This window comes from Neomonachus schauinslandi, chromosome 9 (assembly GCF_002201575.2).
Source record: "Neomonachus schauinslandi chromosome 9, ASM220157v2, whole genome shotgun sequence".
Taxonomy (NCBI): domain Eukaryota; kingdom Metazoa; phylum Chordata; class Mammalia; order Carnivora; family Phocidae; genus Neomonachus; species Neomonachus schauinslandi.
Window position 1 is genome coordinate 9,798,540 of NC_058411.1, and position 13,884 is coordinate 9,812,423.

General features: G+C 50.3%; 1 protein-coding gene across 1 annotated transcript; it reads left to right on the forward strand.

Moving 5' to 3' along the window:
* Positions 1-921: 921 nt before the first annotated feature.
* Positions 922-9,369, forward strand: LOC123325700 (alpha-1-antitrypsin-like protein CM55-ST). Its single transcript, XM_044918044.1, has 4 exons — positions 922-1,540; positions 4,995-5,202; positions 7,416-7,521; positions 9,145-9,369. The coding sequence occupies exons 1-4, from the start codon at positions 922-924 to the stop codon at positions 9,367-9,369; spliced, it is 1,158 nt and encodes a 385-aa protein (XP_044773979.1).
* The last annotated feature ends 4,515 nt before the right edge of the window (positions 9,370-13,884 follow it).

Genomic DNA, 13,884 nt, shown 5'->3' on the forward strand with positions numbered 1-13,884 from the left:
ATTTCCATCTATTAAACAGTCAAAAATAAAGTGATGCCAATACCCAATTAGAAAGAGCATGGTGGCGTAGACAGTTTGGCCCAGAGTTTGTAGGAACATTATGGGTTCAGACCTTTTGGATGGCAAACTGGTAGTACCTAGGAAAATTTCAAATATGCATGCCAAATTCATAAATGAACTCTACAAAATCACTCACATTTTGATATATATACAAAGATGTTCAGGAAATATTTTTGAAACAGCAGGAAAAATATCCACACCTATCAATGGAGGCTGATTTAATAACTTACAGTAAGTGAATCCTTCATACACAATATATATAACCATTAAAATAATGGGATGATGTGCGCCTACTGACAAATTAGTAAAAGACATCTATCATATACCAAATTAAAAAGCAAGCAATGGAACAATTTGCAAAATAGATTCCACTTCATTTTGAAGGATGTATATATAATTATTCATACATGCAGCTATGTTCTGTGTGTAAATAGCATATATTTAATTCATATACAGACCCAAACAAAGAAAAAATTCTAGACCAAATTCTGAAAACTGATTACCTTTGGGGAGCAGGATTGGTTGAGCAGGTGGGAAGCTGAATGTTTATACTGTGAGTATTATATTTTAAGTAGAATTTATTATTATAACTAAAATCTAAAGAAGCCTGAAGGGCAGAGCTAGGACTTTTTTCCCTAACACCTCTAGTTTTACCAAACACCTGCTGTGTTTCACCCACCATGTGCTCACGTCAAGGGTCACACAGTTCCAGAGCCAGGATTCGAACCCAGGCCCACCTGATTCCAAAGCCTGTGTCTTACCCCAGGACTCTCAATGGAGGAGGAAAGCAGCAGGAAGAGTTCCGGGGTGCCACGCTCTGCTGGACTGGGTGACCGTGCTCTGTGTCTCTGTTTGTCCAGGATGGTGCACCCCACTCTGTTCTTCTGGCTACTGGTGGCCAGGCTGGCTCCTCATGCCTGTGGCCAAGGGGCTCCTGACCAAGAAAATCATCCAAGCGCGGTGGACCTGTCGGCCTCCTCAACCTTCCTGAACAATTCCCACTTTGCCTTCAGCCTGTACAGGTGGATGGTGGCTGCGAGCCCAGGCAAGAACATCATCTTCTCCCCGCTGAGCTTCTCCATTCCCCTCACCCTGCTGGCTCTTCAAGCCAGGCCAGAACTGCGCACCCCGGTCCTAGAGGGTCTGGGCTTTCCCCTCACCCAGGTCCCAGACGACGGGGTCCATGCACACTGCAGTCAGCAACTCCTTGCCTCCCTGCGGCCCCTTGCGGCATGCCGGCCAGACGTGGGCAGCACACTGTTTGTGGACCAGAAGCGGCACCTGGCGCAAAGGTTTGTCGACATTGCCCAGAACCTGCAGAACACAGAGGTCTTCCTCATCCCCTTTGGGAACAACCACATAGCCAGGGAGCAGATGCACCACTTCACCAGCAAGACGACCCACTTCAAGATCAGGAAGCTGGCCCAGGAGTTGAACCCGGACACAGTCTTGATTCTGGTCAATTACATTTTCTTTAAAGGTAAGAAATTCTTTAAAGGTAAGAAATGATTATTTAGATCCCTCTGCAGTTTGTAACAAAGTTCATCCGTCTTTTGTCCAAGACGAGTATTTCTGCTTCCCTGCCATTGTCTTCCTGCCTCTCTGAGAATCCTACCACTTGATTCCTCTCTCCCCTGTACCTGCAGCCCCTCCCTCTTCTGGTACCTTCTCCTGAACGTTTCGGGTCCCTCTCAGGCTGTAGCCCTACTACAACCAAAATTTAGGTCGCAGTGCCCCCACACAGACCAGCTACATAATTTGTGTGTTTCACAGTGAATGCATATGTGGGACCCTTGTTCAAAAATCGCTTTTCAAGTTGGCGACTACAGAGCATGAAGCTACATTCGGGGCCCTTGTGACAGCCGGGTTGCGCCTCCCTGAAGCCAGTCCTGCCCACGCGGGCTATCCCAGCTCGCCTCCCATGCCACCAAACACAAGTCTTTCTTCTGAGCCCCGGGCTCATCCCAAAGTGTTTTGCAATCTGCATCCCGTCCCCTCCTCAAAAAGGAACTCCTCGTTGAGCAGGGGGCGCTGTTCTTCTGTGTCCACCCAGTATTGCTACATTTAACTCTATTTTGTGGACTCTCCTTCCTGACACTCTCCTCTTGTGGGCTTGGCATGGTTTTCGTGGTTCTCCTACCTCTTCTGCCATCTTTGTGTACCTCCCTCTCATGTGGAGTCTGTTAAAAATGGCATTCCATTGTGCAAGACTGTTGAATCACAGATCTGTACCTCTGAAACAAATAATGCAATATATGTTAAGAAAAAAAGAAGAAGAAGAAGAAGATAGCAGGAGGAGAAGAATGAAGGGGGGGAATCGGAGGGGTAGACGAACCATGAGAGACGATGGACTCTGAAAAACAAACTGAGGGTTCTAGAGGGGAGGGGGGTGGGGGGGATGGGTTGGCCTGGTGATGGGTATTAAAGAGGGCATGTTCTGCATGGAGCACCGGGTGTTATGCACAAACAATGAATCATGGAACACTGCATCAAAAACTAATGATGTAATGTATGGTGATTAACATAGCAATTAAAAAAATTTTTTAAATGGCATTCCATAGAGTTCTCCCTCAGTCATCTTCCTTAGGCAAGCATGGCTTTCCAGTGGGACCTCCCCTTCCGCACTCTGGACCCCCAACTCTCTATGCCCAGCCCCCACTTCTCATGAGCTCCAGACCCAAACCCCCACCGACCCTCTGGTCACCTCTACCCAAATGTCCAAGAAGTGCCCTAAGTTCAACATGTTCAAAACAAGAAGGATTTCTTCCTACTGTCTCTCCTACCCCCCAAAATCCCCTCTCCCGTTTCTTTCCCTCTAAGTCTCAGGGTGCCTGCCCAAACCAGGTCTCACCATGAGCTGGGCAGATCCTCTGTCTCTTTTCCCTCCCACACTACCCTTCTAAACAGGAACCATGACCTGCGGGGGTCTCCTCCCTCATCTCTCTTCAGTCTGTCCCACCTTCCCTCTCCACTGCCACTAGCCTCATTCAGGCTACATTACCTCTTACCACAAGTGTTGCAACTGCTTCTTAACAGGCTTTCCTACTGCAGTTTGCCTCCCTTAACCCATTTTCCACACTGCAGGCAGGGTAACCATTCCACCAGCCACATTTGACCTTGTAACTCCACTGCTGAAAACCTCTAAATCACCCCAGCCCAGCTGTAGCACTTAGGACCATGCTCCACATCTTTGGGACGGACCACAAGGCCCTTCAGTGACCTGCTCCCTGCTGATCTCTTCAACCACATCTCTTGTCACCCCCCCTACTCTCCCTCTCTCCAAAAGCATCACAGGCTAGCCACATGACACAACACCCCTTTCCTGAACTGCGTGATCCCTCTGGCCTATGGGTCTCTACACAGGCCACCCACCCCTTTGCTCTCCACTTCCCCTCCGCTTCCCCCACCACTGGTTACCCACCTGTCAAGGCTCAGCTCCGAAGTCACCACCCCCAGGAAGCCTTCCTTAACAACATCCACCACTGGGGTTGCCACATTTAGAAACAAAACAAAACAGGGGTATACTTGTATTAAAAAATGATTTCTTGTTTCTCTGAAATTCAGATTTAACTGGGCATCCTAGATTTTGTCTGGCAACCCTACCCACCATCCCCCAAAGTAGGTGGCAATGGGAAAACTATTTTTTTGTTTTGAACATGCTGAGTGTGAGGTGTTTCTAGGACATCTGGATGGAGGTGACCAGATGGCCAGTGGGGATTTGGGTCTGGAGCTCATAAGAGGTGTGGGCTGTGCATAGACAGTTGGGGGTCTTCAGTGAACAGGAGGGTTAGAGCCACTGGAGGGGACAAATGCCTCTCCTCTGTGTTCCTTTCTTTAACCTGAAGACTTAATGAGCAGTATCATAGTTTTCTGATCACTTGTCTTATCCCCACAAGACTGTGGGCTTCTTCACATGGGAGACATTGTTTTGTATAACACCTGGAATCCAGACACTGTCAAGATTACAGCGCTCAGAAATTCAGCTTCCTGGTTCTCGGCGCTTCCTGCCCCGCAAGGTTGGCCATGTGGCCCCTCAGAGATGGACCCCTCAACTTCTGGCTGGGAGCCTCCACTGCCAGAAGAGAAGGGAAGGCAGGAAGCCAGCTCCAAAGGAGGAGGGGGGGCTCACCCCAACCCTGACAAAGCTCCTTGGGCCCCGTAGCCCACGGTTTACTTGTAGACTGCCTTCAAGCTTCTCCATCCAGCTGATACCAGGGAAGAGAATGGTGTCATATTTTGAAGAGTTGCAGTGAGCCCTGTAATAGTAAAATTAATAGCCAACAGTTACCGAGCAACTACTATGTGCTAGACACTGAGCTCAGCTTCATGGGGAGCATCTCACTGAATGCTCACTGATATCCAATGAGGTAGCTCTTATGCCTCCAGTCTGCACATGAAGAAATTAATGGTCCTCATTCCCTCTCTGGCCTCCGTTCCTAACACCCTCTCTCCCTCACTCCTTCTGCTCCACAGGCTTCCTAATGTCCCTTGAACATGCCAGACCCACTCCTGCCACTGGGCCTTTGCACATACCATCCCCTCTCTCTGGGATATTCTCCCTGTCATGCCATCACTCCCTCACCCTGTCGGGTCTTTCCTCCATGTCACCTTCTCAGGGAGGCTCTCCCCTCCCCTGGCATTTCCTGTCCTCCTCAGCACTACCACCATCGAACATATTTTTCCTTATTTTTCTTGTCCCTTGTTCCCCCTGGTACGGAAGCTCCCCTCCAACAACAGTCTCTTGTGCACGACTGTATTGCCCCCACCAAGAACAGTGCCTGGCACACAGCAGCCCCTGGCGAACTACCTCCTGGACGAATGAGACACCTGCCATCCCATGCCCTCTGCCCTGAATGCTGGTGGTGTCCTCTCTCTTCTCAGGGAAGTGGAAAACTGCTTGGACCCAAAGCTCACTGAGATCAGACCCTTCTCAGTGAGCGAGGGGGTCAAGATCCTGGTGCCCATGATGCAGCGGCCGGGCTGGGTCCAGCTCCAGCGTTTCTACCACCTGCACAGCTATGTCCTCCAGCTGCTTGCCACCGCCACACCACTGCTGTCTTCCTCCTACAGGCAAGGCCAGGGACACAGAGAGGCTCTGATGAAAGAGAAGTCTGACACAGGGTCTCAGCCCTTCCCACTAAGGTAAAACCCCAGCTGTCTCTGCTCCCGAACGCAGTGAGCCCATCTCAACAGCCACCCTCTCTGCCTTTGCAACTGGGGGGCTGTGACCCTTCTGGTCTCGGGGCCCCTGATGAGAGGGAGAGGAGACCGTTCACACCCTAATCATTAGGCAGGATTCAGCTGAACGCTCCTGCAAGCATTGGAAACTGGTGTGCCGTCCCAGAGAAGCATCAAACCTTCCTCTGAAAGATTTGCGGTTCGTGTTAGGGGTTTATTTATTTTTTTTTTAAGATTTTATTTATTTATTTGAGACAGAGAGAATGAGAGAGAGAGAGCACATGAGAGGGGTGAGGGTCAGAGGGAGAAGCAGGCTCCCTGCTGAGCAGGGAGCCCGATGCGGGACTCGATCCCGGGACTCCAGGATCATGACCTGAGCCGAAAGCAGTCGCTTAACCAACTGAGCCACCCAGGCGCCCCGTGTTAGGGGTTTAAAGCACGGAGCTGTTGGAAAGGACCGAGCAATATTTCACTTAGCTTTACCCAGCATCTCTCAAACAGGATCTGAACATGCCATGCATTTGCACATAAGACCTAGAAACAAACAATGGAAGTACAATGGAAGCCATGGTTGGAGAATTGCCTCCCCGGCTATTCACTGATATATTCGCCGTGACCCGTGAGTGACCCAGTGGGAGCCAGGACTGGGCCTCTCTACACCTGGTCATGGCTTCCCAGCCACCCGCACTTCCCTTCCCTCCTCTTTGCCATGCCCTTGATCAACTCACTTGCTCCCCTGAGGTACTCGAGGTCTCTGCTACTCGAAGTGTGGCCTGTGGACCAGCATCACTGGCTTCATCTGGGAGTCTGACAGAAATAGAGGATCTCGGGCCCCATCGCACACCTCCTGACGCAGAGTCTTTAGTTTAACAAGATCCCAGGGGATTCACATGCACATTGTAGACTGGGAATCCCTACCCTGGGCTCCAGGCAGGTCCCGCTGCTTCTGGGTCCACCTTCAAAATCCCCAGCCATTACAAATCACCAAGCGCCGTCTCGCACGTGCCTTCTCGACAGCCATCATCCTGTCTCAGCACGTTACGGGCCCGACCACTCTTCACCATGGCGGGGAGCGGGGTGGGGGGGGCTCTATCCTGTGCATCATGTGATGTTTGACAGCATGTCCGGATGCTCCATCTACCAGATGCCAGGAGCACAACCCGCCCCCAGCCCCGGTTGTGACCACCCCAACAATGTCTCCAAACATTGCAAGCTAACCCCTGGAAGATAAAGTCTCCTTTGTGCTACAGGATGAACCCAGGTGCAGACTGTGGGCTCCTGCACCCCACCCGCCCTAGGTTCTCATCACGACCCAAGACCTGGCCCACGAGTCATGGAGTGAACCGCCCTGGGCTAAGGGTCGAGGTTTTTACCGCAACAGAACTTTCTCAGTCCCTGGCGCCCTGCCCCTCGAGAGGACTGAGAGACTCAGCTCTCCTCCCCGTCGTTTGGTCCCCTGCAAGGCGCCTGCAGCTGTGAGAAGACTGTTGGCTCAACTGGCGGTGAAGACAGGGAGGCCAAGGGCAGACGCATTCTCGGCACTCGGTCTCCGTGTGGCCTTGACCCCAAACAGCCAGGATCGGGCCCTCCTGCTGGCAGAGCCCCTGTGTGCTTTTCAGGTGCAGACAGGGAAAGGTGAGCCAGGAGGAAATAGGAACTCTGGCTCACAGCCCTGCCTTGGGGCCACCCTCAGGCAGGGTCATGGGGCAAGGTTATGTGTGGGGCCCAAGGAAGATGGACGGACAGACAGACAGCCTCCTAGATGGCGGGGCCCAGTGGCAGGCCAGTCTGACAGGCAGCAACCCGGCTTGAGGGCGAGCTTCAGCTGTGGGTCCAGTCCTTGCTCTTTAGAAACTGTATAACTTGGGGGAAATCATTTAGCCTCCTGGGCTCTCCCTACTCTCCCGATGAGAAGTGGGTAGTGGTAGCACCCAGCTCCCAGAACTCTGTGAGGACAAAATGAAATCCCCTTATAAAGTACCTGGCCCAGGTCTGTTCATTGAAGGCACGCAGTAGACGTAGCTGACATGGGTTTTATTCTATTAATCTACGAGCACTGGGATTGCTGGCCGGGGCCATTCGTTAGGTGATATTATTTCAGCTCTGTTCTCACCTCTCGTTCCCCCAACTAGCAGGAGCAGGCTGTATTTTCCAAAATTCTCTTTCTCTGGGAACAGCCAACTGGAGCAGCTCCTGCCCTCAATGGGCATGCCGGATATATTCAGTTACCACGCAGGAATCACGGGCATTTCTCTGCAGACCATCCCCATGAAGATCTCCAAGGTAAGTTAGACGCCCCAGGTGTCTGGGCCATTCATAATGCACCTCTCTTCCTCCTTCATTCAACACACACCCGGGGGCCCCGCCAATGCCATGTCTGTCCCATGCCCTGGGGCACACGGGGCTCCCCAGCTGGTGGGGAAGTCAAATGTGGAAATGGTGAGTCGCAACACCCCAGTGGTGTCCTGAGGACAGCTGCTCCAGAGGAGAGGGCTGAGCCTCATTTGGGAGCGAGGGGTGATGCCCCCTTTCCCAAGCTCACCGCGAAGGCAAGCGCCCCTGCTCTGGGGAGCCGGGAGGAGCTGTGGAGAGCACGAGGCCAGGTGTGTTTCTGCAATCCTGACCCCTTCCTGGAGGACAGGGGAGTCCCCTCGGGGTTCCATAAGAATCAGAGGCGAGGCCCCCTGGATTGAGTCCTGAAGTCCTAACACCATTGTGGGATCTCTGGGGAATAGAAAGGGGAATTGCCCAGAAATATTAACTAACTTTGCGAGAAGGTGAGTAGTGGGGGGGCGTGAGTGGGGGCAGGCAGGATGGGGAGTTGGTCCGCGGTGAGCTGGATCTGGCTCCAGAGGGGTCTTGTCAGCCAGGCTGAGATGCTGGGACAGTCACCCTGTAAACTGGGGGAGGAGGGCCACCAGGGGGCTCTAAGCAAGGATGGGATTACGTCTGAACTTCAAGGAGCTCAGGCCGATGTCCTAAGGAAGGGGATTGCTGCAGAGCCTGAGGCTCCGAGGGCGGCAGGTGGATGAGCTACCCAGTGACCACACAGGCAGGTCTCAGAGACAGGCAGTGTGGACAGTGAGAAGGGTTGAGCAGAAGAGGCATTTGGAGGTGGAAATACCGGGACTCACTGGCTTGGGGATGAGGAGTCAATAAAAAGGATACCGGCGCTCTGAGGGGCAAAGGGAAAGCAATGAGAGGCAAGAGCGTCTCATGAGCACACATGGTGACGGGGCAGAGGGGACCCTGCCGTAGAGGAGGGACTGCACAGAGCAGGACAGCGAGCCCTCCAGCCAGGCCCAATGGGGAGAGACAGCATCCGTGATCCCTTTGGTTGCAGAAACGGTCTCCACCGGAGGACAGGACATGCCAGGTCATGCATCTAGTCTCAATAGAACCGGGAGTCGATTGCAAGTCTCCCGCCACAGGACACAGCCTCTCCACCTGGCCTTCCTCCCCAGCAGAGAGGGTTTGAGCTCAGACTGAGGGGCAGCGTGGCCACCCCCGGAGGAAGGGCGGCTCCTGCCCAGATCAGTGCTCTGAACCTCCGTCCCTGCAGGCAGTGCTCACAGCGGAGCTGACCATGGATGAGACAGGAGCAGAGGAGCAGAGGCGGAGGTCCCTCCCCAGATTCCATCTTCCCCCCTTTCATTTCAACTGACTTTCCCTGCTATTAATGTTTGAAGAAGGCAGCGGCAACCTTCTCTTCATGGGGAAAGTGATGAATCCCATAGCAAAGTCATAGTCAGGTGACCAGAAGACCTGCCTCCCTTCCATCTCCACCATCCTGGGCTCCTGAAGAAAAAGGAAAACCAAGACTGATGTCTGCTGAGCACACAGCTCATGGGTCTATCTTCTGGTCTTTGCACAAAACCCCTCTGAGTCATTATCCCCATTGCACAGATTAGCACACCAAGGTCCAGAACAGGAGCACGATCACAAGCCAAACTCACTGCCCCAACACTAATATTCCTGGGAGGATCTGCAAACTCAGATCACTCTCATGACCTTCTGGCAGCTTCACATCCCCGGCTGGTTCTGGACTTCCTCCTCTGCCTGCAGTCAGTTCATGCCCTTGCTGCCTGGACCTTGGCAGACCTGTGTTCCTTTGGAGAATTGGCTCAATAACGCAGCAAATGACCGCCTGTGCGAGGGTGCTTCGGTGCCGCTGGGCCAGCAGGCCCCCTGCCCCTGCATGACTTGGGGAACCTGCTGTGAGTGGCCTGGGCACTATCTGTGGGACGTGGAGGATAGGACTGTCTCATCACCACCACGAGGGGCCAGCTGGGTCCCAGGGCCCTCCACAAGTCATTGCAAAGATACCATCACTGCTTCACTACCTGCCACAAGCTCAAGTGTCCTCTCTCTGACCACTGCCTCCTTTCTCTCCAGCTCATTCCTTTTGGCATCCAACCCCAACAATCCTTCAACCCACTGGGATGCATGATCCATTGAGCTTACCAGTTTCCACCTCCCTCTCTTCCTCCAGCCTTTGCTTGCTCCTCGCCCTGCTTAAATTCCATGACCACCTGTACTCAGCTCCTCTGCCTTCTCTGTCTTTATCATGCCTGCTTGGCAAAACCCTCCGATTCTCCCCATGCTCCAAGCCTACACGCGAACTGCTGAATATAGCTAGAAAAAAACATACGACACACTGATGGGTCTCATTTTAAATTCATGATCACTAAACCTCAAAAGTGGCATTGAGGTTGGGAGCAATCACTCTCTACTCAAGCCTTTTATGCTCCCACTGCCTTAAGTAAATACTCCATAACTTGGCTTTCATCTTCACCTCCGAGCTTCCTGCCCCAAAGCAGTCTCAGCTGATGACCTTACTTCCTTTTTCACTAGCAAAATATAGGCAGTAATCATCTGCCCACCACCTGAAGCTACCCAGCTGATGACCTTACTTCCTTTTTCACTAGCAAAATATAGGCAGTAATCATCTGCCCACCACCTGAAGCTCTGCTCATACCTCCACCTTCCTTCCTGTTACAATGGAGCACCTGGTCATGGTCCTGGCTGAGGCCCCCCTCCACCTATGCCACTGGTTGGTATTTTATCTCACCCACTCAAGGACACCACACCAGCAATCCTGCCCCCTACCCCCTCAATCACAAATCCTCCCTATCTACTACTACTCTTGTGCTATGAGGATGCAAACATGCTCCTCTTTCTTCCATAAGATGGATGGATGGCTGCATAGATTAGGTATAGGTCTACAGACATCCTCACGTGATGATAGCTATAGACAGAGACATAGAGATTAGAGGTAGAAACAGAGACAAATATAATCATTTCTTGTAGGGATCCGAAGGGGTACGTGCACCCCGATGTTTATAGCAGCAATGTCCACAATAGCCAAACTGTGGAAAGAGCCAAGATATCCATTGACAGATGGATGGATAAAGAAGATGTGGTATATATATACAATGGAATATTATGCAGCCATCAAAAGGAATGAGATCTTGCCATTTGCAATGACGTGGATGGAACTGGAGGGTGTTATGCTGAGCGAAATAAGTCAATCGGAGAAAGACATGTATCATATGACCTCACTGATATGAGGAATTCTTAATCTCAGGAAACAAACTGAGGGTTGCTGGAATGGGAGGGTAGGGTGGGAGGGATGGGGTGACTGGGTGATAGACACTGGGGAGGGTATGTGCTCAGGTAAGCGCTGTGAATTGTGCAAGACTGTTGAATCCCAGATCTGTACCTCTGAAACAAATAATGCAATATATGTTAAGGAAAAAAAAAAAAAAGAAGAAGATAGCAGGAGGGGAAGAATGAAGCGGAGGAAATCAGAGGGGGAGACTAACCATGAGAGATGATGGACTCTGAAAAACAAACTGAGGGTTCTAGAGGGGAGGGGGGTGGGGGGATGGGTTATCCTGGTGATGGGTATTAAAGAGGGCACATTCTGCATGGAGCACTGGGTGTTATGCACAAACAATGAATCATGGAACACTACATCTAAAACTAATGATGTAATGTATGGTGATTAACATAACAATAAAAAATTAAAAAATATATATATATATAATCATTTCCTCCTCCATAGACACACCACTATGGTCTATCAACATAGTGGAATACCAACAAAAAAGAATATCTGGTGATACATACTACAATGTGGATAAATGTCAAAAACAATATGTTAAGTGAAAGAAGCCAGACCAAAAAGACTACAATTTATGTGATTCCATTTATACAAATCACCCAGAAAAGGAAAAAGCATGGAGCCAGAAAGCAGATCAATGATTGCCAACAGCTGGATATACGAGTAGGCATTGATAGCGAAAGGGTTTATGGGATTCTTTGTGTGCATGGCAATGGAAATATTCCAAAACTGATGACATGGCTGCAACTCTAAATTTACTAAAAATCATTGAATCATACACTGTCAGTGGGTGAGTTTTACGGTATACAAGTTATATCTCTAATAAAGCTGTTTAAAACCGCCCTTTACACATACATCAAACACTGCTATGAGGAGGAAATTTTATTGCTCCAAATGCATATGTTAGCATATATGCTAAAAAAATGATAAGGTCACCATCATCTGGAGACATTAAAGAAAGAACCACGAATCAAATGAAACAATGTAGAAGAAAGAAAATAATAAACACAACAGAAGTTAATGAAATAGAAAGCAACATAAAATAAGGCAGATTAAGAAACTCAAAAGTCAGTTCTTTGGATATACAATAACATTAACGACCCCTTGGTGTGACTGATCAAGAAAAAAAAAAAAAAGCACAAATAACCAAGGTCAGAACTGAAAAATGGACCATTCCATTCCTTTTTAGCATCTGGAACATGCTAAAAAAAAAAAAATAGTATGAGTATGTTATAAAAACTGTATATACATAAATTTTTAAAGCTAGATTAAATGGAGAATTTTTTAAAATCCTACTTGAATAAATAGGAAATCTGAATAGTTTTCTAACTGAAAGGAATTAAATCCATGTATGAAACATTTCTCACAAAGAAACCTAAACCCAAATGATTTCTCTGGCAGATTCTGTGAAACATTTAAGGAAACAACAACATCAAATTTACACACTTTTTGTCCAGATTTTAGAGAAACAGAGTACATTTCCCAAATTGTTCAATGAGGCTGGCATGACACTGAGACCCAGATGTGGCCAGAGCAGTCATCAAGGGGCACCTTGCGACTGCTGTGTGTGACACATTGCATTATTTCCACTCATCGACACAATAACCCTCTTAGGTGGGCACAATTCTTCACATCACTTAGTGGAAGAGAAAATTGAGGTCTGCAGACAGTAAGGGATGTGCCAAAGTCACATAATGAGTAATTGCTGGAGCAACACTGGGGACAGGCCTGACAAATTCCAAAGGTCCTGGCCATTTCTCTTACTGTTTCAATTCTAATCTCCTGCCTCCTCTGACTTCAGGGAAGGTGGGAGGTTAGGAAACTGAGCCTCAGAGAAGTAGGGCAACTTGCCCAAGGTCACAGAACAAGTTGGTGACAGAGCAAGGGGCAGGCTGGGACTGTGCCCCAGAACTTGCCCGCAGCATCCCCTGCTCCTGGGACTTTTTCAAGCTACTGCCAAGTAGGCCACACGTGGACCGCCAGGGGGCGTTCCCATCGCCACTCCACACCCCGCCAACCTCCTGGGCCCGGGAATCTGCCCTGCAGAACTCCTACGGATCAAGACTGGAGTACCCGGAACCCCTGCTCTGCTGTGGGACCGAGCAGGGAGGGAATGCATGAAGCCAGAGGCAGCCGAACTCTGTGGTGAGGACTTTGGCTAAGGCGCCTGGGTTCAAATTCTGATTCCTGTATGTGCTGGTGTGACTACGGGTAAGCCCTCCAACCTCTCTGCAATTAGCCCAGTCCGGCAAATGGGAATAGCAATAATCATTAGTATTCCTATGCTTTGGAATACATCAGGCACTGTTCTGTGCTCTCTCCACATACTACCTCAGACATTCTTTACAACAACCTAACAGATTCTAGAGACCAGGATCTCTGTTCCTTAGCTCAGGTGTAGAGAGCTGACGTAAGATGCCCGACATCACATAGCTAGGGTCTGGATTCAAACCCAGTTCCATGCTCTTGACTGCTGTACTATCCTGCATGATAATAATACCTACCCTGTGGGTTCTGGCCAGGATCAAATAGATCCATACACATGAAACACCAGAGCCGGCACCCAGGCAGGGCTTGCTAAATGCTGGCTCTTGTCCTCCCTGGGCGCCAGACCCCATGCTCAGTGCTTTACACTCAGCTGTGAAACCAGAACAGAGCAAGAATTGGCAGGTGGGAAATCTAAAGGGAAATAAAAGGGGGCCAGCCAATGCAGGAGCTTATCAGTGAATTAATGGCCGCCCCTCTGGGCTGATTTCCTGCCTATCCGGGTGAAGGAGGCCCAGAGAGGATTAGAGTCCTGCTTGGTCCAGGAAAAGCCTGAAGGCTGAGCGTAGAGGTGGAACAGGTGGGTCCCGCAATGTGGGCCAGCAGGGCTGCAAGACCGGGAGTCAGGCAGTTCCCCTGACCTACCACAGCCAAAAGGCAGGCTGTGGGACCAGCAAAGGACATCTCAGGTTAGCCTCTGAAGTCCAAGATTTGGCCCATGCCACCCCCACATTGGCCATCAGTACAGGTTGGCG